The sequence below is a fragment of the Prionailurus bengalensis genome, chromosome B3, assembly GCF_016509475.1.
Source record: "Prionailurus bengalensis isolate Pbe53 chromosome B3, Fcat_Pben_1.1_paternal_pri, whole genome shotgun sequence".
NCBI classification, from domain to species: Eukaryota; Metazoa; Chordata; class Mammalia; order Carnivora; family Felidae; genus Prionailurus; species Prionailurus bengalensis.
In genome coordinates this window covers 20,948,562-20,975,857 of record NC_057355.1, presented here as the reverse complement: position 1 = coordinate 20,975,857, position 27,296 = coordinate 20,948,562, and the positions used below count along the sequence as shown (strand labels likewise).

Here is a 27,296-nt window from a genome sequence, read left to right as displayed (position 1 = left end):
GATGATTTATGTATCAAATAATGATAGTACAAGATTATCACCCATGAGTCTACACAGATACAGATAAACATAGACAACGAATAAACTGAAAATTTGGTGAGGAATACAATTTTACAAAGTCTCAAAGTATCTCCACACAACTTACTGATTTATTATAGAGAGAAACAAAACAATTTCACAGTAGAGAGGAATGATGAAAAAACAACAAACAAAACAGAAACAAAAACCCCAAAAAACAAAATCTCTTCAACCAAAGTGATCAAGACTATAATAGGACAAATTAATATTTTGTGCCACTGATAGGATCCTAAAGGAAAAACACTGCCATCACTTCTGTGGTATTCCTGCCAAAGATGCATAACTTGAATCTGATCACAAAGCATAGCAGACAAACCCTAACTGCAGATGTTCCACAAAATAACGGCCTGTAGTCCTCAAATGTCAAGATCATGGAAGTCAAGGAAGGATTAAGGAACTGTTTGCAAATTGAAAGAGACTAAAGAAACATGATAACTAATGCATTCAAATAGTTGGGGGGGGGGTGGAATTCCTTGCACTGTACTTGCAACTTTTCTGTAAGTATGGGCATTAAAAAATTAAAATAAATAAGTGTAATCTCAAAGCCAATAATGACAATAAAATATAGGAAAATTACAGGCTAATTCCCCTTACGACCAAAGACATAAAATTTAGAAATTTTTAGCAAATAAAAAAACTATCTTTTATATGTATCACTCACAAGAAGATTTGCAGGATGCTCAGATATCAGAAAAACCTATCAGTGTTGTTACACTAAACTGTATCAAAAAGTATACTGAACTTACAGAGTAAAAATAAAAATTTAATCACATTAGCAGATTAATAAAGAGCATGATACAAATTTAAAAAGCTATGCATAAGTTTTTTAAACATCTTTAGGCAAGCTAGAAAGGGGGAATATAAAAACACAATTAAAGATATTTGTTGGGGAAAAAATTAAAAGCAAACCTAGTTAATGTACAACTTTAAATATGATTCCCTTTAAAATCAGGAACAAGGAATCAGGAACATTCTTAAAGTCTACGTTGCCACTTCATTTCAAAAACATATTGCAGTTCCATGGGGCATCTGGGTGGCTCAATTGGTTAAACATCCAACTTCCTTCCGCTCAGGTTGATCTCACTGACTTGAAGTTCAAGCCCTGCTTCGGGCTTTGTGCTTACAGCTCAGAGCCTGGAGCCTGCTTCAGATTGTGTGTCTCCCTCTCTCTGCCCCTCCCCCGACTTGCACTGTCTCTCTAAAATAAAATAAAAACATTAAAAATTTTTTTTTAAAAAACATATTGCAGTTCTAGCCAGTGCAAAAAAGACTAAAATAAAAGGTATAAGAAGTGGAAAAGGAGAAAAAAAACCCTTGTTATGATGCTATAGAATTATAATAGCATGGCATTGGCAAAGAGATAGCAAATAAATCAATTTGGTCCTAGACATAAATTTATTTATATGAGTTATGGCTTTATAATAAGAGAACATGTTATAAATCAGTGTGGAAAGGATAAACTATGAGAAATTGATGCTAGGCAATCTGTATAGGAAAAAATATGAAAACTATATCCATACCTTAAATCATGATACCAAAAAAGATTAAAAACATAAATGTGAGGTGACTGGGTGACTCTGTTGAGCCTCTGACTCCTGATTTCAGCCCAAGTCAGGATCTCACAGTTCATGAAATCAAGCCCTACAAAGGGCTCTGCACTGACACCACAGAGCCTGCTTATGATTCTCTCTCCTCTCTGCCCCTTCCTGACTCAGTGCGTGCACTCTATCTCTTGCTCAAAATAAATAAACTTAAAAAAAAAATGTGTATGTAAGTCAAAATTTTTAACACTTATTAATTTTAACTTATTAATTTTAACACTTATCAGGATTAGGGAGACTTTTTTTTAAAGCACTACATTGATGATTTCGACACATTAAAATGAAATCATCTGCATGACAAAAGAAAAAATGAAACGTGACATGCTATTTGCACGATATGACAATGGAGTAATATACACAGAACATATAAAGAAATCTTACAAATCTTTAAAAAACAGGTCTAACAGATAAAAAAACAAAATAATATGGCAAAAAAAACCCCAAACAAAAGATACTTAACGTCACTAGTAAACAAGAGGTGCAAGTTAATAGTACAATAAACTATCACTACATACCCACTATACAGCTGGAAGGGACAAATTTTCATATGAAGTAGGAGGGTGGGTCAGTGAAAAAGAACTATAAAATGTTAGTGGAATGTAACTTAATACAAGTTCAAGAGCAATTTGGCAATGCCCCATGATTGCTCAATTTATTTCTGGCTAGAGAAACTCACATGTATGAGGAAGCACGATATACTGCAGGCAAATAGCAAAAAATTGGAAAGAACTGGTCTAACCATTAGGAAATGAGTAAACAGTTACTTTTTTTCCACATGAAAGAACAACTGAAATGAATAAATCAGATCTTTGTAGCTAAATGTCAAAAACAGGGTAAGTTGTAACACCAAGTTGCAAAAGGGTACAGTATGATACCCCATATATAAGTCATCAAAGCTTACAAAATACTACTATATATTGTTCATGTATATACACATACATGGTAAAAGTGTTAAATCATACAATGGAATGATACCCACAAACTTTAGACACCTCCAGGAAGGGTAGAACCTCTAAGGGCTTGATCTGGTCTGTAATGTTTTATATTTTACAATGGGGGTGTCTGGCTGACTCAGTTGGAAGCATTCAACTCTTGATCCCATGATCGAGAGTTTGAGCCCCATGTTGGCTGTAGAGATTGCTTAAAATAAATAAATAAACAAAAACTTTAAAAAATAAAATCTGAAACAAAACGGTAACTCATTAAAGGTAAATGGCTAACATCTCTATAGAAAAGTGTTGGGAGAAGATATCTGCCTCAGACATAACCGACAGTGGGTGCTGGGTAATGATAATTTTCACATACGGAGGAAAATGCCAGTGTTAAAACACTCCAGAGGGGAAAGCAGTCAGTGAGGTGAGGGACCAGTAAGCAGGATGCTTAGTCGCGAGGTAATTTATACACTGAAATAAAATGCAAACCAAGGAGAAATGCCTTCAAGTACCAATTATATTCTAACTGATGAAATAAATGCAAATTCCAATTTAACAGAATGAAAAAAAAAAACCAAAAAAACAATTAGCCTATCACATTCTGTCATACCACTACAAACCCACCATAGACGCTTCTAGATGGCAGTCCAGTGTTGATTAAATCCACATTTTTTTGAACTGAAGTACTTATCTCATTTTGGGGTTAATTTGTAGTACCTTCCCCCCAAACAATTAAATTTACTCACTCACTGAATAATTATTTGTTGAATCTCTGAATATAAACAACATTTTGCCAGAAGCTATGGAGGAATGAGAGGAGACTGAGCTCTTTTCTTCATATTCATTTAATACATATAACAAACTATAATATAGTTACTGTTTTTCTGATCTTACAGATAAATTGAGATTCAGAAAACTTAAAATTGACCCCAAGTCACCATGCTGACATAGTATGAGCCAGAATTCAAATTCCATTTGTCAGACAACCTCAAAACCCATATCCTTTCCACTAAAAAATTAGCTCTCAAGCCCAGGGGAGATCTTAGGTCTAACTGTCCTGTTTTACTTTATGTGGGCTATACTCACAATATACCATGAGTTATGTTTTCCCATGAAACCACACAATAGAATCAGGCTAGAAGAATATTGTCGTAACTTTTGAACCAGTAACTCCTATCCTATGATTTAGAAGATAATGAAAGAAAACCTGAAAAAAAAATTTAACTGCTCCAAACCAAGAAGATTAAAATATTAGGGTGCCTGGGTGGCTCAGTCAGGTTAAGCCTCTGACTCTCGGTTTCGGGTCAGGTCATGATCTCAAGGTTCATGAGTTCGAGCCCTGCCCTGGTCAGGCTCTGCGCTGACAGTGCAGAGACTAATTGGGATATTCTCTCTCTCTCTCTCTCTGCCTCACCCCTGCTCTCTCTCAAAATAAATAAATAAGCAACAAAAAACAAATTTAAAAAATTAAGGAACAAAGTTAACAACTAAAATCCTCCACACCGGGCATTGTGCCAAGAACTTGACATACACTTCCAATATCAAATTACCACATTACCACACATAACATGGGCATCGTGAGCTTGTTTTACAGGTGAGAAAACATCTGTATATAAGTAACATGCTCATATAGCTAGTTATGTGAAACCAGTATCTAAACCCAGGTAGTCAGATTCCCAAGTATGGTTAATCACTAACAGTTTTATCAACTTTTTTATATCCAGTAGGAAATGTATTTTAGATTGTGATGCAATATGCACATACACACACAAAAGTAAAGCAACTTCTACAAAACGCTTTTACCTTAATAATCTGTAGCAAGAAAAAACCTGTTTTTAATATGCTGGTTTTGAGTCAAGAAATTAATCTTATGAATCACGATTGAAAAATGCACAGTGCTTAACTGCTTCAAAGATACTGTATTTATTACAACTATAGCAGGAAAAAAAAACCTAAATGGAACTAAATGGTTGGCCACAGAGGTAAGAATTATGAATATAAAAAATTGTTATTCGGAGAAAATACAATATGCACACTGCTTAGATGATGCGTAATGCTTATATACATAGAAAATATATAAATATATAATAGCTGTCTTAAGGTAAAAAAAAGTATAAGCAATTACATTTTTATTTTTAATTTATAAAGGCTTTTATTTTAACTTACAAACTGGGTAGTTAAGACACCAGATAGTAGTCACTTTGCTTTTACTTTCTTGGCGCCAAAGCAATTGACCAATGTGTTCTTTCTTAAACACCTGTTCCAGATCATGGTGCAATGTTTTCCAATTACTTGCATAAAGCTAGCAAAATTTTTATGCCAAAATACACAGACAATAACACAAGTTAAAACAAAAAAATCCTCTCCTAATATTTTTATAAGTGAAAAGCTGGAACCAAATAACTTACAATATTAAAAGAGAACAGAAGTTTGCAAACACATCCTAAAGCCACACACATTTGAGTGTTACAGAAATATGCTCCCTCCCACCCCCCTACCCCATCACCCAGTGCCTTTGACACCTCCTCTGGAGCTCAAATCTCTCTCAGACTTCAAGAGGAGGGAGTGGGGCCACCTGTCTCAGGTCTGGCCCTGGCCTCCTCATCTGCCAAAGCCTCACAGTACTGTGCTGGCCAGTCCTTGGGATCTTGATTATGGACCTTGGCCACAAACTTAAGAACTTTCATCTTGCTGGTTTCCAGGTTGGTTCGGGGACCCCACTGGAATTCATAGTCTACAGGATCAGTGTGGGGTATCCGCCGGTACTCCAGGTAACGCTGTCGCACAAATTCTTCGGTAATAAGTTTCTTTGGGTCCCCAAAAACTAAATGCTTCTTTGTGGGGTACACCCCCAAGCGACGCAGGAAGTCCCAGACCTCCGTTTCCTTGATGGTATTGCCCTTCATAAAGATGAGACCTAAAACAATCATCAGGAGGCCGGTGGTGGGCGTGCCCTGATCGCCTCTCACCTCAGCATCCTCCTCCACCGGTTCCAGAGTGTTGATCAGGATGTACGTATTGCTTTTGGGTTCCAGTTCCACCAGCTTGTACCCGAAGACATACTCGAGGCGCTCGGCAGCCAGTTTAAGGAGATCAGGGAAGATGTCCTTGTAGTCCCCGATAACGTGCTTCACTATGTCAGTGCGCTTGATCGGGATCTTCTTCTGGTCCTTAATCAGCAAGAACTGCACTAGCTCGGCCACCTTCAGCTCCAGCTGCTGCTGGGACCTGGGCCCCACCTCGGGAGAGGCCTCGGCCCGGCGGCCGCCCTGCGACGACGTGCCCCGGGCCTCCTGGGAGCCTCCCGCCCCGCGGGAGGTGCTCGGGGCCTCCTCCGCGGCGCCGCGGGCCCAGTCCCTCTCCCTCTCGGCCTGGGTGTTAGGGCGGCCCCGGTTCCTCGGTTTCTGCAACATGTCCCCAGCGGCGGGAGCCGTAACGGGCGGCGGCAGAGGCGGCGGCGGGACAGCAGCACGCAGCAGGAATTGTGGGTCGGCGTACGGCACGTCTGGGCGACCTTGGGCGGGGCCGGGGGGGGGGGTGGGCGCGTTGCATCACGGAGACTGCGCTTGCGTCGGCGGAGACTGCGTGTTGCGTCACAAGGGCTGCGCGTTGCGTCAGGGGCGTTTGCCTTGCCGCTGCGCGTCGGCCGAAGGAAGCGGGTGGTGTCTGTGCTTCACCTTGAGTCACAGCAGTGGCTTTTGTTGTAATTAAAAGTGTTGTCCTTACCAAGCCCCCCAAATAGAGGACAGGAACCAAAACTCCTAAGCAAGTGTGCGGCTCGTTTTAGGACCACACGGACTCCGGCAAATACTGCAGAAGTATTACGAGTTTTAAAATCGCGAGTATTTTCAGATGGAGGGAACTCAAAGAACGAATGTGGGAGAAAAGTAAGGGGAGGAGGAAGGTAAGAGTGTGAAAGTGAAGTAAAAGCATTTCTCTCTACATACAGCGACGTTGAAAAAATAAAAGACCCAGATGACTCTTAATTTGCTTTGCCTTTGCCACCCCCGCCCCTCGGTGCAGGTTCAAACCGGCCTAAACATTTACCACCAGTTACTTTTCTCTAATGCCCTGAAGAGTTTATTAAAAACGAATGTTTGATAAAGACAGGCTTGCCTTGTAAACAGGACTCTTAACCATGTTTTTGCTATTGCAGTAGTTATAATTATGCATTAAACTTCCCCTGCTAGACAACCAGGACAAACCAGCACATAAAGCACGTTACAATCAAGTGTTCTTGCTTATTTCTCTTGGAAAGCACTTGCTCACGTAAATTGCGTTGGGCCCACAACCACAATTTTAGCAGAAATGAGTAAGAATGCTACAAACAGAAACGTGCTCTCTCAAGAGATTCTCAGTTAATTTTGGGCATCACTGATCAAGAACTGCAATAATGCGAATCTCTTAAATTTCTTAATTTTTTATATATTAGCCTTAGGGCTCAAAGAAAAGAGAACCCAGGGGTATCATGTGCAACCCTAATAGCCAACATGAGTCATTTCATTAGCTCAAACCATCTGCAGTCTGCTGCCATTATTTCTACAGATCTTAGCAAATGTGTTCCTTTGCTATTTACTGACTTGCAGAGAAGAAACTGAATTTCCTGCTTTATCTTATTGAAAGCAGCGCCCAGAAAGTGGGAAAACTCTTCAAAGAACCAAATCAAACTGACTTCCTCTTTAATGCAAATATATTCAAAGGAAAGCAATTCAAAACACATTATTTGAATAATAGCATCAAAACACAACCTTATTAAAATTTCATTAAGTGTTAGTAACATAAAATTTTTGTTTGTAATTCAATATGAAAATGCAATCTGATAATGGCATCGGAACTGCAATACTAAATGTAAAATGATACTCCATGTTGTGATGCAAGTATGCTAAAATCTAGTGAGCTATGAGTAATAACTCTGTTCCACGCAAGATCTAACAATATATCCTCAAGCATCTGTCTTAATGACAGAAGCCTACTAAGAAAAATAAATATATCATCAAGGCACTCATTTTTTTTTTTACAATGAGAAAATTCATCTCCATTTTCCTTACAAATTTGGGCTTCATGTTAAACCTCCTGCAATAAAAAATTCTGCAAAAGTCCCCTCCAATAGAATCAGCTGTAACGTGAATTAAAAACAAAAAAAGATGAAAGAGAGAAAGAAGGGAGGAAGAATCAGCAACCAACAGATAACAGAGAAATGCAAAATGAGATGAAAGCCACTGTCAACAATTAGGCTGCATTTTCATTGTAAATCTGCAGTGTCCTTCAGCAGCATCTGTACTCAGCAGATTGTCATACTCAAAGTCAGAAAAGATTTCAGTTGAAACACCTCCCTACACTGTGTCCAGGAGAATGCACATGAGAAAATACAGACATCTAATAATACTAGAATGAAGTTTAGGCGTCACATGGAGAAGTCACCCAGACCCACACTCCATTTTAGATTGACATGGGAAGCCATGGATGTTTGAGGAAAAACTTGTGATGATAATGACACAAACACTAATAATAATACATACAAACAACAGCTAATGATTATTGTAAAGGGTCAGACTATTCTAAGTGGTGTACATATATTACTTCAGTCACTACAACAACCCTGTGAGGCCTGTGTGTTTATTATGTTTCTCTTCTCACAAAGGAAGAAACAGGCACAGAGAAAATATTAACTGTCCTATAGCAAGTAAGTGGCGGTTCTGAATTAAGACAGTGCACCTTCAGAGACTCCTCTTAACCATATGTTAAAGCAGACAGAACATAAACATAGTGTCCTTAAAAAAGCAAAGTTATGGAGCCATATGGACCTAGATTAGGAACCTGTGTAATATCAAGGCAGCTACTGACACTCCTTTCTGTTTCCAAATCCGTGAAATGAGATTACTGTAGTCTCCCCTGATCCACGCGGAACACATTCCAAGACCCTCAAAGGATGCCTAAAACTGCAGATAGTACTGAATCTTATATATACTATGTTTTCTCCTATACATACATATATATACCTATGACAAAGTTGATAAATTAGTCACAGTAGGAGATTGAAAATAATAATAATAATAAAATAGCGCGATTACAACAATATACTGTAATTAAAGTTATGTAAATGTAGTCTCCCTCAAAATGTCACCCTTCTGATATGGGATGATAAAATGCCTACGTGATAAGATGAAGTGAGGGGGATAACGCAGGCATTGTGATGTAGCATTAGGGTATTGACCTGAGATTATGTCAGAAAGAGGATCATCTGCTTGCAGACCACAGTTGACCAAGAGTAATTGAAACAGTGGGAAGTGAAACCACAGATAAGGGGGGGGACTACTATAATAATCCAGGCATTAGGGAACTGATGAGAGGTTTGCCAAGTACCTCGCATAAGGTGGGACAGGGTAGTTGATAATAGATTGCTTCTTTCCAGAGGGTGTATGTTAAGGAAAGTGTCTGAGGACTTTACAAAGCTGTATATAGAAAGATGTTTACTGCAGTGAAACACAAGTACATACAAAAATCAGAAAAAAGTATGGAAAAAACATACTAAAGTGCTATTAAAATTATTTTAAAAATGAAATTAATGTTGATTGTGTTGCTTGGGAGATAAATGAGAAATACATTCTGAATGATTTTGACTTCATGGTGACACCATGCCGTAGCAGTTATACACATTCAAATTTTCAGCAAATTCAGTGTGACTTGAATACGACATTTATGACTTTTTGTTCAGCCAGTGAAGTAATAAAGACAAGTGGTTTAAAAAGAAGAACATTTTCAAATGGTTTATGGTAATGATCTTAATATTTTTATTACTAGACAAAAAAGTAAAAATTCTTTGAGGCAAAAATTAAGCTAGCTGAGATTTCAAATGCATTGAACAAAGAAATGCCTACTATCACTTGCTCTTTAGATGTCTGAGTAATTAATTGCTTTATTTCATCTCCTTGGTAGCAAATGACTGCCAGCAATCTCTAATCATCTTTATTTACTAGGTTCTCCTCTTCACTCCCTGGTATTTCTTGCAGAAACAGACAAAGATTTAAATTTTTCTGCCAGGAACCTAGTGCAAAAAGCAGGTAAGGGCTTTTGGGGGAGAAAAGCAATGATAAAAGCATGCAGCCATCATATATGAGCAGCTTCACTGCCTTTTCCAGTGAAAGAAAGTGGGACCGTATGCAGTATGTGAGCAAAGGAGTTGGAGCGGGGGAGGCAGATACTATTTTGGTGAGTAGACAGGAGGAAAACGATTCCAGATATTTTAATGGTTGTAATAAAATCCCTTGTGTCCATTCATAACAAAGATCCATACGGGTTAAGTCACACAGCAGGACTACATGAAAACACTTTATCTCTCTTGAAAGGATACTTTTAAGTGGCAAGAGAGCTTTCCTTGACTGGTGGAAGAGGCGGGGGTGGGGGGTGGGAGTGGAGAGGTGCAGTTTGATGAGATAGCTCTTTCCAAGCATTGCAGCCATTTGGCCCAGAAGCACCTTCTCAGACTCTTTTCAAGAAATACAAACCTTCCAGTTACCTGGAGGCTTTTACTTATGAAAATCATTAAGGTCTGTTAAGTTATAAAATTGTAAATATACAAGGTCTCTCAGTGGTGGCCAAAAATTTTTTGTTTGCTTGTTTTTGCCACTTGTTCTGCATCTTTTCGCTTTAGGAACTCCTTCCCATCTCTAGGAGACCTTAGTAAGGCTCTACCTTTTTTTCCTGAGTGCACATGATTCAGGGCAGCCACAGAGACTGGTTCGGAAGTCTATTCAGCATCCTTTCAGAGGCTCACATAGGTTCTCTTTCCCTGAGCTAACAAGCTAAGCAGTGATGGAAGCCTAGCCTCCTTTGCCTTTGCTTGGGCATAACCTGCTTCATGGTGAAGCCAGCTCAAAGGAGATCTAAGAGATGGAGAAATCCTAATGCTGCCAACTCCTGGATCCTGAGTTCAAGGTCAAACTAGGGATAACTACTTACTAAAGCAAGTCAGCTGTCCTTTCACTTTATCTGCTTCCAGTTGGTTCTCCTCACTTGGAACTGAAAAAATTCTGGCCAAGCAATATCCAAACCCAATGAAGCAGGAGAAAAGAGGGTATTAGGGAATGAGACTTTGTTTCAAAAGGAGGGGCCTAGACAAAGTTAATATTACCTGTAAGGTTACTGAATGTAATCAGATGTTATCTGAATATAATTTGATATTTTTATTGTTTCTTGGCATATTCTGTGGTTGAGGAATGCACTTATGATTTTAATTGCTGGCAATAAGGCCAAAGTAAAAATCAGGAAAGACTGTTTTTCCATATGGAATGTACATGTGAGCTAATCTGGTGATTTACCTCTGCAGAAAGAAGTTTCAGATGACTTAGAACATATTTGAAAACATTTGCTATTCTAGAGTAGCTGTGTTCTATTTAACCCAAAGCATTTCCCTACAGGCCACACTGTTCAAGATGACAGAAGCCTCATTCTTTTCTTCTAGATTTCACTTTAGCCTGTAACAGAGGTAACTCACAGGGCAAGGGAACCAAGAAGGAGAATGGACAAAACTAATACCCAGAGAGGGATAAGACAGGTAAGTTTTGAGAAAACTGAGCAAATTGAAATGGGTTAAGAATAAAAGAAGGGAATTGGAACGAAATACAGAAATAATGAAGGCAGACAAGAAAGATCCCACCTATGCATAACTGGTGGTCCTGAAGGAGACAACAATTATAAACAGAAAACCAGAAATAATATTCCGAGGTACTTTAGAGGTGGCTGTAGGAATCCTGGAGAAATGATAATTTTGCACAGGTCCTCTGTTTCTCATTCCCTCTTCTTCCTGGTTCCCTCCTTTGAGTTAAATTAACTGAAGCAGGCATGCTTTCAAGGCTGGAGAGTACACAAAGACCATGGGTTCTTCAAAGTCTGCAGAGAAGAGAGTTAGTACAGGGCTGCTTCCTCCCTGAGATGAAAATGAGAACTTAGGTACCTGATAAGGAGAAGGCTTGCCCCTTTCCAAGGCCTGGGAAGACCCAGGATCATTTACTTGTGGATATTCAGCCATCAGAAACCCATGTCTCCCTTCTGAGAGCCTGCAGCTGTCTTCTTTCTGAGGCTAGTTCTCCAAAAACCTGCCCCAGGCTGCTGACTAATTGCCCACAGTAGAAGCCTTACAGGCAGGTCAAATGCTATGAGGCCTTGAGCAGTTTTGCTCCCTTTTAAGCCTGGGCTCCTAGAGGTTGCTTCATGGTGCCTCAGGAGACATGTAAACAGTGTATTCTTTGATTCACAATGGCTTATAAAAGCAAAGTCAGCTGTGCCAGAAACTTCTGGGCCTCTCACCACTTGTTCCAGCCTAATACCTTACCAGCAACTCCCAAAAGCATGATCTGCAGAGGAAAGAAATAAGTGCAAACCTGGCACAGGTGAAATAAGAAAACTCATCAACGATGATCCAAGAATTTGAAGAAGTAATAAAATTGACAGCTACACTGACCAAGAAAGAACACCCACATTGATTAAAAAAAATGAGGAATGTGGGTACCTGGGTGTCTCAGTAGGTTAAGCATCTGACTCTTTATTTTGGTTCAGGTCATGAACTCACAGTTTGTGAGATTGAGCCCCATGTCGGGCTGTGTGCTGAAAGTGCGGAGCCTGCTTGGGATTCTCTCTCTCTCTCTCTCTCTCTCTCTCTCTCTCTCTCTCTGCCCCACTTGCATGCTCTCTCTCTCAAAATAAATAAAATTCAAAAAAATCAGGAATGAAGGGGGGTATATCACTACCAACCTTAAAAAGGAAAAAAAAGTTTATAAGGGGATGCTATGAGCAATAAACAACTGTATACGAACAAATGAGGTAAATTTGGTGAAATGGAAAAGTTCCTAGAAACACACATTTCAAGAAGAAATAGAAAATATAAAGAAACAAAGATTGACTTAGTTTAAAAACTTCCCATAAAGAAAATCCAGGTCCAGATGGTTTCATTGGTGAATTCTACCAAAATTCTTTACAAAAGAATTAAGACTCTTTACAAACTTTTCCAGAAAATGAAGAACTGATTCCCAGCTCATTCTGAGTCCAGTACTGTCTTGATACCAAAACCAGCCAAAGACATTATTAGAAAACTACAAACCAACATTTCTTACAAATAGAGATGCAAAAATCCTTATCAAAATAGTAGCAAACCAAATGTGTATACATATATAATATATATTATATATAATATGTATATATAATACATATTATATATGTAATATGTATATATATATATATACATATATATATATATAAAAGATTGAAGACACTACCTATCAAAATCGCAGCTGCATTTTTTTAAATAGAAATTGACATGCTGATCCTAAAATTCATAAGGATATTCCAGGGACCCAGAATAGCCAAAACACTCTTTAAAAATTACAAAGTTGAAGGAGTCCCACTTCCTCATACTTCCACAATAATGTCAGAACAACACTATTGTAATCAAAGCTGTGAGGTACTGGCACAAACATAAGACATATTGTTATGGGCTGAATTGTGTCTTCCTCCTCCTCAAATTCATAAGTTTAAGTCCCAATTCCTTCTACCTCAGAATGTGACTGATTTTGGAAATAAGGTCTTTAAATGGATTAAGTTAAAATGAGGCCATTAGGGTGGGTTGCTAATCCAATAAGACTAATGCCCTCATAAGGACATCATCCTTCTTCATCCTTGGAGGAAACACCAGGGATATGTGCACACAGAAAGAAGGCCATTTGAGGGCACAGTGGAAAGGCAGCTGTCTGCAAGTCAAGAAGAGAGGCTCAGGGGAAACTACACTATTGCTAATACTTTGGTCTTGGATTTCTAGCCTCCAGATTGTGAGGAAATTTCTGTTGTTTAAGCCGCCCAGTCTGTGTATTTTGTTATGGCAACTCTAGTAAACTGATACACATACAGAGCAGTACAGTAGAAGTGAGAGTGCAAAAACAAATCCATGCATCTATGGTTAACAGATTTTCAAAAAAGGAACCAAGATAATTCAGCAGGATAACAACAAATGGTGTTGGGATAATGGATATCCTCATTCAAACGAATGAACTGGACCCTGACCTTACACCACATACAAAATTAACTCAAAGGGGATCATAGACCCAAATGTAAGAATTAAAATTCAAAAACTCTTCGAATGAAACATTGGAGCAAATTTTCATGATCTTGCATTTGTCAATGATTTCTTAGATAAGACACTAAAATCCCAGGTGATAAACAAGAAGGTTGAGAAGTTGGATTTCATAAACATTAAAAATTTGTGTGTGTTCAAGGAGACTCAAGAAAGTGAAAAGGCAATCTATGCAGTCTGGGGGAAATTATTTGCAAACAATCATGTATCTGATAAGGGACATATATACAGAACATATAAACAACTCTTGCAACTCAATAAGACACAAATCCAATTGTAAAACTGGGCAAGGGATTTAAGTAGACATGTCTCCAAGGATGTAAGAATGGTTAATCACATGAAAAGATGTTCATCACAATTGGTCATTAGGGAAATGCAAAATCAAAACCATATATACTACTTCACATTCACCAGAATAGCTTTAAACAAAAAGCCAGATAATATCAAGTTTGGCAAGGATGCAGAGAAACCTCATATGTTGCTGGTGGGACCGCAACACGCTACAGCTTCTGTGGAACACAGTTTTATTGTGGGGAAGGTGGGGTATGGGGAGTGACTGCTAAAGGGTATATGATTTCTTTTTGGGGTGATTAAATGTGGTAAAATTAGATAATGATGGCTGCATAACTCTGAAGTATGCTAATAAGACATTGTATACTTTAAACAAGTGAATTTTATGATATGTTAATTATGTCTTTATAAACCTGTTTTAAAAAGAACCTGAAGAAGGTCAAGCTGAAGAATCTTTAATAAGATGTTCCTTCTGAAGTGTAATGAGATGAAATCAGAAAAGAAGACTAAGAAAACAGTAATGAGAACCATCAAGTAGATGCAGTTAGGGCACCCAGACTTTCTGGATCAATAGCAACAGAAAGAATTAAAAAAAAAATTTTTAATGTTTATTTTTGAAAGAGAGAGAGAGAGAGAGAGAGCGTGAGCAGGGAGGGGCAGAGAGGGAGACACAGAAACCAAAGCAGGTTCCAAGCTCTGAGCTGTCAGCACAGTGCCTGACATGGGGCTTACACACAAACCATGAGATCATGACCTGAGCCAAAGTTGGACACTTAACCACCCAGGCGCCCCAGCACCCAGGCGCCCCAACTGAGCCACCCAGGTGCCCCAACAGAAAGATTTTTTTTTAATTTTTTTTTCAACGTTTTTTATTTATTTTTGGGACAGAGAGAGCCAGAGCATGAACGGGGGAGGGGCAGAGAGAGAGGGAGACACAGAATCGGAAACAGGCTCCAGGCTCCGAGCCATCAGCCCAGAGCCTGACGCGGGGCTCGAACTCACGGACCGCGAGATCGTGACCTGCCTGAAGTCGGACGCTTAACCGACTGCGCCACCCAGGCACCCCAAGATTTTTTTTAATTAAAAAGTTAAACTAAAGTGGAGGGGAGTCTACTGTTGAAATAATGATTTCTCCACTGTCACAAAGATTTTTGTTTATATTTTAGGTGATTAATGAACATCCTTATGCTATATGGTTTATGGAACACAATTTCATCCTTCCTCTGCCACCAATTTCTTTCCTCTGGGTCCTGGAAGACTTCTCACTGGTTAGTTCTCAGCCTCTTCACCTGCAGAAAGGCAGGGCTGAGTTAGGCAAACTTTCAGCTATAAAATATGATTCATATATGAAAGAATTCTAAATCATAAATCATACACACATATTGGAAGGAAAATAGAAAGCCCATCCTGAAAGTAACATGTAAAGAAATACCTGGTTCCTCATTTATTAGATGTCCATATACTGGAGCATCCTGAGTTTCCCAGAGCATCTGCTCATAAGACAATAAATTTCCTAACTTGGCTCTCTTTTTCTTTAAGTGACACAATTCTGTGACTTCTAGGACAAGTGGAGGTCTCCATTTAAAAACCACTCTAATGTTGAATGAATCTTTAACAGCAGCAAAATATCTTGAGGAAATGGGGGCTTTGGTTGTTCCTGCTGCTTCCTGGCTTCCTGTACCAGAGACATCAGACAAAGGTAGGCTTTGGGGGCTGCATAAATAGCCTTGGCCCTCAAATATTTTTGAGAGAAGGGCAAAATCAAAAATAGGTAATAAAGTCAATTGTGCATGCATTGTGATCCAGTGGTTTCAAAACTGTATCTTCCCACTCACAAGCAAGAACAAGTACCTGTTCTTTCAAAGAGATCTACCATATCAAAACATATCAACCTATACTGTGAAAATTGCCTCTGAGTTAATCATAGTGCAGTATGTATAACTCAATGCAGGATATTCACAAAAAAATGCAAAATAAGTTAACATCTACAAAAGTATAAGTATTTTATGGTATGTGATTTTAAGTTCTTCTCCCTTGCTTCACAGGCTCATTTTTCATTTCCATATACAACACTGAAGACAAGATCTACAATAAAAAATAAGGCAACACCCACCCCCACCCCCAAAATAGCCTTTCAGACACATGCAGTGGATTAATAAGGAAGACATATATAACTTGCTTATTGATCTAGCCCAAACTTTGACATAGTCTCCCTTACCCTGATGTCATATCTTTACTACACTATACTGAATTGAATTTAGCTCCTACAGTTTCTTAAATACGACAACCGGGAACAATGAGATTATATACAAGAACTATACAAAGATCGTGAAACTTAATAAAATTTAGAGAAAAAAAATCTAGAAATGTGAGAGTGATTCAGGTGAGACATGTCACCTCATTGACCATGGGGTTCAGTCCACTCACTAATTTGGCTGACCAGATTTCCATGTGTACCTTCTGGAAGCTGCCCATCTGGTAGAAAAAAGACAATCTTAACTGTAAAAGAAGAAGAAGGAGAAGAACAGCAACAATAGTTTTTTTCAGTTCATATAGTCCAGTAAGTGTGATACTTCCCCCAAAAAATATTTTCAGAAATTAAGAATTGATGTAAAGTATCTTTCTCCCTGGAGGGAATAAGAAAGTCAGATGCTCTGTCCTTTGTACATGGGCAACACTTTCTCTTACCTGGACTTTCTCTCTCTCACCTGGACAAAAAGGTATGATGATCATTGCCTTTCTTAGTATGAAAACCATTCAAATAAGTAAAACCTATGCTCAACTAAAACTCTCACTTCTATCCACTTGTCTTAGAGCATTAAAAGACCAATTGCTACTCTAATTCCATGAAAACTTGTAAATCATATAGGGCATATGTGACGACCCTGCTAAGAAGAGAATTTGACCAACTCGTCCCTAGTTCTCTCAGAAGATACCCTCAGAAGCTCAATACTAAAGGAAACTTCAGTCCCGGATCCTCTAAGTGCTTTCCTTGCATGTGCATGAGATGTTTTGGCAGCTCTGTGGAGCTTTCAGAAGCCTTAAACAGAGAAAATAAGAAAGAATGGCATTCCAGGGAATAAACAAGTTTGACCTCAATTGGACAAAAGGAGGCACAAAGCCTGGAGAAGGAAGAAACAGAATAGGTAAAACAGAACACACCCTGTAACACCAGGGGAAAGTAGCAACCTTATAAATACCAACATGTTGGACAGCAAACGTACCAGTGCTGTGCGTGAGAAAGTGATTCAAGGAAGAGAGAAAGCCCTGCACATCGGGTGAGAATCACATGCATCAGGGAAGGAAGAAATCGCAGAGGGGAACCTGCTGCCTACTTGTGTGCCCGCCCAGCTGGCTTGGCCTCAGTGCTGCATCCAGCAACCAGGAAGCCACCGTGGGAAAGCCAGCCCTAAATGCACAAGAGGCCAAGGAGCTCGGTTTCCTGAAGGATCCCTGCCTCCTGAAGCTGGCAACAACATCCCTTCATCTGGCTGGATAAAGCAGGGCATCTTTCTTTCACGAGAAACAAGAGGTGTTTGTTTTTTTTTTAATTCAGATTTTATTAATCCCACAGGTTTGAGAGAGGTGGCATGGGAAAAGCAAATGTTAGCTAATTAACTGCTTCCTAGGATCCAATCAGTCATTAAAAATGTGCTTATGAAATTTTCTTGAGCTGTTCAGTTGTTTGTAATTATCCAAGTGGTTCATACTACTCATGCATGTTTTCTTTTCCTTTCACATGCACCTCTAAGCAAATTACCTAATTCAGTGTGGTTATTACTTTGGACCTTTAAAAACTGTATATTGAGAAATTTCACACAATGATTAATGTGGATATATCTGTTATGCTTATGGCTAATCCTTTGTGTCCAGGTGTGATTATTAGGTGCAAATTACAGAAATTTAGCCCAACTTATTGCCACTTAATATCAACATCCATTCCCATGTTCACTTGATTAATCTTATTCAAGGGCAGTATTTTTTAAATTTATAAATAAATTATACAACCAAAATAACAAGTGACTGGTTTAAGAGTTGACATGTGGCCCAGTTCTGGCCAGTGAGATGTGAGGAATATTTTGGTAGTGTGTGTGTGGGGGGTGGGGGTGGGGGGGTGGGGGGGAGTCTGAGAAATGTCTACTTGCTCTCAAAAAGAGGTTCACAGGAAAAAAAAATCCTCTTCTACACATTTTACATCTGTGTGTAATGCCTCAAGCAGTGGCAATCATCTTGTGACCATGAGTAGAGCTAAGCCAACACATCAAAATATTGAAACTGGCAGAATGAAGAGCTGGAAAGAATCTGAATCCCGGATGACTTCTCTAGGCTGCTGAACCAACTAACTCTGGAGCAGCCCACCTCTGAACTTGTTATTTGAGATAATTTACTTCCTTTGGCATTGAAGCTTTTGTGAGTTGGGCTTTATATCACTTGTAGCCCAAAGCATCCCAACTGATTTCTGTGGATGAAAGAATCCCAACAAAGGGAATATATCAGTTGGTTGTTCAGATTTCGCCTAGTGAAACCAAGGCTCCCAGTCACTAGCCATGTGCCAACCCCTCCACCTAGCTCTGAGATCTATAGACATTTGAACATCAGCTTGAAGCACTGCTGAAGGTAGTGGTACAAGCCCACAAGTTGGCTGTCAGCCTCCCTCTCTGTGCAAAAAGACATTTAGATGTTATCTGGGAACAGGGAGGATCTTTGGTTTGCCCAGATATTTACAGTCTGTAAGTTGGAAAGGCAGAATTTGCTTGGAAGTACTGAAGATACATCCTCATTTTCAGGAACTTCACCCTAGCCTGAGTGATTCCCATCCTCAGCCAGTGGTTCCCTGTGAGTACCTACTGAGGAGTTTACTCCGGCCATACACTAGAACAAGGGGATACTGCAAACTCCCCACAGCTCTTACTTTCCAGCAAAGTCATCATTTCTCTATCCACCTGATGGGCTTGGAATTTTAGCTTCTCCAGCCCATCCTGCAGGGGACTGAGTCTTTCGTTCACTGCCACTTGGCCTATAGCTGGTCCCTGACCCCTAAGACCTCACTCTATGCTACAAACTTGGTCCCCAGTTTTCTTGGAAAGAGAAGACAGGAAGGTATAACCTGAGGCTCTGGAGGTTTTCAGGAGTTCCAGTGTGTCCTTGCAGCACCCCCAAGTGACTCATGCAGCACCCCCAAGTCTAGCTCTGTTTCCTGCCTAGAAGTGTTCCTAATATGATGACCAGGGTACAGTTGAGCTCTGACAGCCCCAGGCTGGCCAGCTAGCCACATGTTCTCCTATATCCTGTGGCTACTGATGATGCGTAGCATGTGCCCACCGGCTGACTCACAGTTGCACCCCATGGCTGGCCTACGGTAGAGGTGCATGCTCAGCACAGGAAGCCCAAATCAGTAAAACTCTATAGGCCAAAGGTCAGGCAGTATGGAGAAAGGCTGCATCTTCTGGAAGAGCTCAGAGTGAGAAACTGCCATTCCAAGCCACAGTGGAATGATCCAGGGGGTCTTCTGAGCAGAGAGGGAGCCTGTAAGGCCTGCCTGAGGTGTCACTCCACTGTCCTATTGAAAGACAAGTTGCAGGGTACCTGGGTGGCTCAGTGGGTTAAGGATATGACTTTGGCTCAGGTCATGATCTCGTTGTTCGTGGGTTTGGGCCCCCCATCAGGCTCTGTGCTGGCAGCTCAGAGCCTGGAGCCTGCTTCAGATTCTGTGTCTCCCTCTCTCTCTGTCTCTCCCCTGCTCACGCTCTTTCTCTGTCTCTCAACAATAAATGTTTACAAAAAAAAAAAAAAAAAAGGTTGCAAGGTGGGCCTGAAGATAAGCTAACCCTATTTGATTCTGAAAACAGACACTATCCCTTTCCTCCCCCTTCCCCCTGCCATATCTAAAGCAAGACAATGTAGTTTGCCAGGCCCAGTTACTCCTTCCCCACAGAGGGAAAATACTTCCGCTATCTGCTTCCATCTCTTCCTATTTACCATGGCCTTAAGGAGATCCTGTCATGGCCACCTGCTGAGCCCAAACCAGCACTGGGGAAACTCCAAGAAAAATGATCAGGCAAAGTAAACTCATACATACACCTAAGTACAGTGGTTTTAAGGAAGGAGACAGCCAAATTCCAGAACAGATGGCTACTATGGAGCGCAGCCAATAGAAGAAACAGAATAAGACTATCAAAAACATAATGAGGACACACAAGGAGATATTATTAGAGCACAATAAGATACTTCTGGAACAGAGTAATTCTTGATTTTTAAATGTAAAATTCTAGTAGAGGTACTGTAAAAGAGAATGGTCCCTGCTGAAAGCCAAATTACTATTTTAGAAGGCTCAAATGAAAGATACACGACAAAAGTTAATGAAATAAAAATAATAAGTGAAATATCAAGATATGAAGGGCAGAAATAGAAGGCATAATACGTAAATCACAGAAGTTGGGGGAGAAAACAAAACATATGACAGAGAATGAGCAAAGAAACTATATCAAAGGAAACACAACTCAAGGCTTTGGATTTGATAGGGTTCTGAAAAGGCAGAATTTAGATCCATCCTGCTAAAATTTCAATAACAATCCTATCAGCTTCCAGAGAAAACAAGTAAGTTGTTTCTAGAAACAATCAGTTTAACATCACATTTTTCACTTGTAATCCAAAAATTCTCAGCCCAGGAAATATATTATTATGTGAGTACCAAGGAGCAGATTATGGGAGGTGCACAGTGGGAAGCAGTGGTCTCAGGTGTCCTCTCTGAGAACACTCCAGTATAGTCTTGCCAAAGAACCAAATCAAACAAGCACCCATGGGAGGTGAAGACAGAGTTTAGTAAGCAATAGTGAGAACAAATCTTGTAATACTTATTTTAAAATCTTAATGGACAATGATAATGTGAATGTAAATTGTACTACAGTTGCCCATAAGGATTCTTGAAATAGAAGAAGGAAGATTTTGGTAAGAACCCGGACCCAAACAATCTCTGAATACCCCAGGAAAAAGGAGAAGAGTGGGGAGATGGAACAGAAAGAAAAATGACTCTAAGAGTCTTCTCCAGGTGGGGTGAGGTCAAGAGGGTACTGAAAATATTTTAGTGTGAGAGTGTGCTGTTTATTAAGCTATGATCTCTCAGTTCCAAGTCCACTGCTCTCTATTTTTTTAAAATTTTTTATTAGTTTTGTTTATTTTTGAGAGGCAGAGAGAGACAGAGCGCATGTTGGGGAGGGGCAGAGAGAGAGAGAGAGACACAGAATCTGAAGCAGGCTCTAGGCTCTGAGCTGTCAGCACAGAGCCCGATGCGGGGCCAGAACTCACGAACCGTGGGATCATGACCTAAGCTGAAGTTGGACGCTCAACCAACTGAGCCACCCAGGCGCCCCTCCACTGCTCTCTAATACTGGGGTTGGATCTCTGTAAGCTATGTTTTTCTTCTGTTAGGTGGTTTCATGTTGCAGTCTTCTAACAGGGGGCAATGGAGTAGCCTGAAAAGTGGGGTAAGGTGTAGGACTTCTTCCTGTTTGCTTGTTCTTCCTGCCAGTAAGGTCCTAGCAATACCTCTGCCCTGACAGCAGCAATTGGTTCCAACTTCTTTCAACACTCCCAGAAACAGCTTTCTTGTGCTCTCACACAGGTATGAACAACAGCAAGGGACGTCCCTATATATATTAGAAGGATAACAGAATATTAATTACAATGTTTGCCAATACATTTGAAAACAGATGAAATGGGCAAAGTCCTAGAAAAACATAACCAAATAAAACGTATACAAGACACTGACAAGGACATTTTGAAAAGTGTGGATAAAAGGCCAGTCTCCCTCACAAACACATAATCAAAAGCCCTGAACAAAACATTGACAAAATCAAGAGATTCAGCATGAGAAAGCAGAGTTCAATCTAGGAAAGCGAACATTCAAAAATCAATCAAGGTGATTCGTGATTCACTATATTACAGAATAAAGAACTTTCCTATGGTCATCTCAAAAAAGAAAGAAAAGTCATAGGAGAAAATTCAGTATCTACTCATGATCTTAAAAAAAAACAGGGGTAACTTGGTGGCTCAGTTGGTTAAGTGAATGACTTCAGCTCAGGTCATGATCTCATAGTTTGTGAGTTCGAGCCCTGCATGGGGCTCTGTCCTGACAACTCAGAGCCCAGAGCCTGCTTCAGATTCTGTGTCTCCCTCTCTTTACCCCTCACCCTCCCCTGCTCATGCTCTGTTTCTCTGTCTCAAAAATAAATAAACATTAAAAAACTTTTTTTAATACTAACAAAATAAGAAACTTAACAATATTGAAATAGAAGGGAACTTAACTGATCACTACAAACAATATGCACTAAACATCGCTTTTTATTGTGAAATGTTGAAAATGTTCCCTCTGAGATAAGGAATAAAAATTATGAAGATTGGGGTGCCTGGGTGGTTCAGTTCATTAAGCAGCCGACTCGGCTCAGGTCATGATCTGGCAGTCTGTGAGTTCAAGCCCTGTGTCCAGCTCCGTGCTGACAGCTTGAAGCCTGGAGCCTGCTTCTGTTTCTGTGTCTCCCTCTCTCTCTGCCCCTTCCCCATTCACTCTCTGTCTCTCTCTGCCTTTCAAAAATGAATAAATGCTAAAAAAAATTTTTTTTAATTATGAAGATTGGAAAGAAACAAAATTGTCTTTTCTTTTTCCAATGACATGATTCTATATGTAGAAAATTGAAAAGAATGTACAGATCAGCCATTAGAACTAGTAAGTTATCAAAGTAGTTGGGTATAAGGTCAATAAGCATCAATCAGTTTCATTTCCATTTTTCAATGGCAAACAAAATGGAATAAAAAATATATGCCATATGTGATACATTTTCCCAGAGATGGATCCCACATGTGCTTTTGTACTGTAATGTGAGTGGCTGCTTCTCCCATCAAGAGGTGGGGAAAATCGTTTCAACCCTTCATGTGTGGACTGACTTCATGGCTTGCCCTGAACAACAGAGTGTGGCAGAAGTTACATCATGTGGATTTTGGAGCCCAGGACTGAAGAGGCCTGTATCTTCTGCTTTTGACCTCTTGGGACACTCCCGTTCACAGAGCTCTCTTTGTCATGGACAGATGCCCCACCTAGATTACTGAATGATGACAGGAGAGGCCCAACTTCAGTGGCATCAAAGTTCCAAATACATATAAGTGGGGACCATCGGGCATCTTCCAGCCATAATTTGAACACCATCACAGGAGGGACTCCAGGCAAGACAAGCAGACGTAATACCCATAGAACCATCAGGGATAATAAACTATAGATATCTAAGCCGTGATATTTTGAGGTGGCTTGTGGCATAGCAATAGATAACACTACGCATAACATCGCCAAAATTAAATAAATAAATAAATAAATAAATAAATAAATAAATAAATAAATAAAAGACAGGATTTATAGCTCTTGAAAGCTATGTAATGTCTCTACTCAGAAAATTATAAAACAAAATATTGAGAGAAATTAAAGATGATCTAAATAAATGCTCATAGGATGGAAAACACACTATGGTAAAGATGTCACTGTCTTTATATTGATTTACAGATTCACTATAACCCATCAAAAATTCTAGCAGAGTTTCTTTGTAGAATTTGACAAGCTGACTACAAAATTTATACAAGAATGCAAAGGACATGAATAACCAAACAACACTGAACAAAAAAAGTGCTTACTTTATTGGATACCCAGATTTACTTATAAAGTTTCAGTTACTTAAGACAATGTATGGTATGGACAAATAGACCAAAAGATCAGAGAATCCAGGAGGTGACCCATGGATATAAGAACACTTCCACATCACAAAGATGATATTTCATAGCAGTGAGGAAAAGGGCTGTCTTTTGAATAAATGGACCTAGATCAACTGGATATTCATATGGAAAAATGAAACTATATTTTTTGATTATAAAAAAAATCAAATCAACTCTCAGTAAATTATACTTTCCAATGCAAAAGGAAAAGTAATAAAACTATTTAAAGATAACACAAGACAAAAATCTTTTTAACCTTGAGGTAGGAAATCTTTATTTCAATCAAGACACCAAAAAGATCATTGTGAGATGAAAAGGCAAGCCCCTGAATGCAAGAAGATAATCTATATATGTGTGTATATAGACACAGCTGACAAATTACAAATAAATGAACAAAGGGCTTATCTCCAGCATATATAAAGAGCTCTTTAAAACAAATAAGTACAGGGGCACCTGGGTGGCGCAGTTGGTTAAGCATCTGACTTCAGCCAGGTCACGATCTCGCGGTCCGTGAGTTCGAGCCCCGCGTCGGGCTCTGGGCTGATGGCTCAGAGCCTGGAGCCTGTTTCTGATTCTGTGTCTCCCTCTCTCTCTGCCCCTCCCCCGTTCATGCTCTGTCTCGCTCTGTCCCAAAAATAAATAAACGTTGAAAAAAAAAATTAAAAAAAAAAAACAAAAAACAAATAAGTACATACAACACAATGGAAAATGGGCAAGAGCTTTTGTAGGTACTTCACAAACGAGGGGATCCAAATGTCAAATAAACATGTGAAAAGGCATTCAGCATAATTAATAATCAAGGAGATGCAGAATAAAACTATAGTGAGTTACCATGACTCACCCACCATATGGCTCAAAGGAAAATAAGTGGCAATACCAAGTATTGGTGATAATGGAGATAGTGTAAATGGAACAACCACTTTAGAAAATTATTTGGCATTATCTACTAAAATTGAATCCATGCACCCAGAATTTCACTCCTAAGTGGTGCACAAAATGATATGTAAGTCAGTGTTCATAGCAGCATTATTTGCAATAGTCACCAAATTGAAATAATCCAACTGTCCATCCACAATAAAATACATAAATAAAATATGGGACATACACACAATGCAATACAACACAGCAGGGAGAATTAAGGCACCACATCTAAATGCAACATGAATTAATCTCATTCCTTCTTCATTGCTTTTGTGGATTCTGCCCTGCCCTGCCAAGACAAAGATACCAGAGGGACCCTCTTAAAAGCCCCTCCTCTCCTCACCATTACAGTGGTCCTAGCCTTACTTGGAGTAAAAAGGCAAAGTCCTTTAAATCATCCACCAGTCTCCACACAAGGTAGCCCTTGGTGTGCCTCTAACTTTCCCTTCACACACTCCCCTCCAGCCACACCTCTCCTTGCTGTTCCTGGAGTGTGCCAAGCATGCCCACATGTGGAGGCCTCTACACTGGCTAGTCCCTCTGTCTGGAAAGTTCTCCCCACCCCCCCCCCTCACTTCCTTAGGTCTCCAGCAACAGGAGAGCACCTCTCATCACTCTATTAAATAGCTCCCCAGTCCTCACACTCCCTATCTGCTTCCTGGTTTTCCTTTTTCACTCTAACACCTGCATGTGACATAGGATTTATCTATGTTTTTCCATCTCCCCTACCTAAAATAAAGCTTCATGAGAATGGGAATTTTGTCTATTTTTTTCAACCCTATATCGTCAGCATCCAGAACATTTCCTGGCACACAGAAGGTGCTCAATAAAATCCCGTTTAAGAGCGACCACGTAAAAGATCCTAAAATGACTGATGCTCTCTATCCTTAGGAGGAGCTTATCTACCAGTGCAGGCCTCACTGGGGGGTCCCCTACCTCTCTGAACCTGTGACTGTTTCTCCCCTTGGACAGTGGATTTCTATGGAAGGGACGTCTCGTGCTTCAGCCTGAGGATGGTTCAGACCAGCAGTCAGCACTCTGGGAGTTGCAAAGAGGGAGGCTGAGATGGCAGATGGAGATGCAGCCTCACCCTTCTCCAGACCCTCACTTAATACCAAGTAGTTCAATGTCCATTTAAAATGTCAAGCTAAAAGAACAAAAGGAAATGTTATTGGTATCTTTTTAAAACTACACAGAGTGGGGGCGCCTGGGTGGCGCAGTCGGTTAAGCGTCCGACTTCAGCCAGGTCACGATCTCGCGGTCTGTGAGTTCGAGCCCCGCGTCAGGCTCTGGGCTGATGGCTCGGAGCCTGGAGCCTGTTTCCAATTCTGTGTCTCCCTCTCTCTCTGCCCCTCCCCCGTTCATGCTCTGTCTCTCTCTGTCCCAAAAATAAAATAAACGTTGGAAAAAAAAAAAAAATTTTAAAACTACACAGAGTGAAGCCCCGTGAGAGCTTAGAAACTGTCTACCACCTAAACAGTGGGACACAATCTAAGCTCCCATCTCATGTTTTTCTGATTTTCTACTACCAGACACTGCCTTGGGTGCTATATTTTATATCCCATTTTCCCACCTTCAATAAAATTCACCTGTATCACTCAAAGGATACCTAGCTGAGGCCTGATTGTAATTTTTGCCAATACTTTCAGGACCTTAACAAGTTATTTCACCAATATATGAATACCAACCATCACAGGCTTTGGTTCCATAATTTCATATATGAATTTTAATAGGATTAGGTCACAAAACACAAAAATGTACAATAATATAATGGGTAGATATATTTTGGGATTGGAAAATACAGAGGTTCACCACTGCATATCTTGGTTTAAAAAGGAACAGAGCAGGGGAGGATAATGCTTCTTTCATTTCTCACTTCTTTTCTAGTCTTAGGTATTTTCTAGAACATGTGATTCTAAAAAATGCCGATGCAGGTCAAATAAATTTGCCATGGAAAACAAGATAAAAAGCAAAGCTTCCTGCTTCTCAATACTACTTAGTATTAAAATACAGTGATGACCCTCTCTCTTCTGCAGCAATGCACACAGAATCTGTTTGACAGACCCTGTGTCAATGATGCTGTCACAGAAACACACCAGCAGGATGGATCTGTATGATTCACAGCATGACAGCCATTGCTTATCATGACATCTTGTCTGGATTAAAATCTTCCTGGGGGGCAAACATTATTGTGGAGGACAGAACACAGAGGTGGGCATATGTACTAGGTACGTAGGTTTGGGTTGTGATAGAAATCCATCTCTCTGTCCTTGGCGTTGCTCTCTCCCTGGAGCACGGCTTTTGTCACACACAGGGAGCATAAAAGCAGGTGGCACTGAGCAGCACATTTCAAACTCTGCCGATGGAGACACACTGACTGTGGGACACCCTGATTTAAGTCCAGATATCCTGAGGAGCAGAACTCTTTAGCCTACTGTGCGCTAGCTGCTATATCCAAATCAATACACTCATCTTGTCCTCACAGGGGGCCTTGCAGCAACTGCAAAACAGCAAAGAGATGCTGGGCCTATGATCCTACTGTTCCTTGTAGCCTGACCTCCACTCCTCACCCCCCTCATGTGGTCACCAGGGAGTCCT

General features: G+C 40.0%; 2 protein-coding genes and 1 long non-coding RNA gene across 5 annotated transcripts in view; 1 reads left to right on the top strand and 2 right to left on the bottom strand.

The window, feature by feature from the left end:
• Positions 1–27,296, bottom strand: part of FAM189A1 (family with sequence similarity 189 member A1) — a 461,340-nt gene that overhangs the window by 151,534 nt on the left and 282,510 nt on the right. The gene's annotated exons all lie outside the window — the stretch shown is intronic.
• On the bottom strand, positions 3,439–6,138 carry NSMCE3 (NSE3 homolog, SMC5-SMC6 complex component). Its single transcript, XM_043554847.1, has one exon. It carries the CDS (start codon positions 6,022–6,024, stop codon positions 5,164–5,166), a length of 861 nt encoding a protein of 286 aa, XP_043410782.1. The 5' UTR covers positions 6,025–6,138; the 3' UTR covers positions 3,439–5,163.
• On the top strand, positions 6,179–17,691 carry LOC122468326. 2 transcript variants are annotated; one of them, XR_006293208.1, is made up of 5 exons: positions 6,179–6,515; positions 9,589–9,672; positions 11,029–11,165; positions 15,564–15,723; positions 16,070–17,691. It is a non-coding gene; the product is annotated as an uncharacterized LOC122468326 (long non-coding RNA). The 2 variants fall into 2 exon arrangements; XR_006293209.1 differs by having other exon boundaries at positions 6,180–6,515; positions 9,622–9,672.

Bases quoted from the DNA above. Each gene is read 5' to 3' on its own strand.
- NSMCE3 (XM_043554847.1), bottom strand. From the start codon at position 6,024: ATGTTGCAGAAACCGAGGAACCGGGGCCGCCCTAACACCCAGGCCGAG.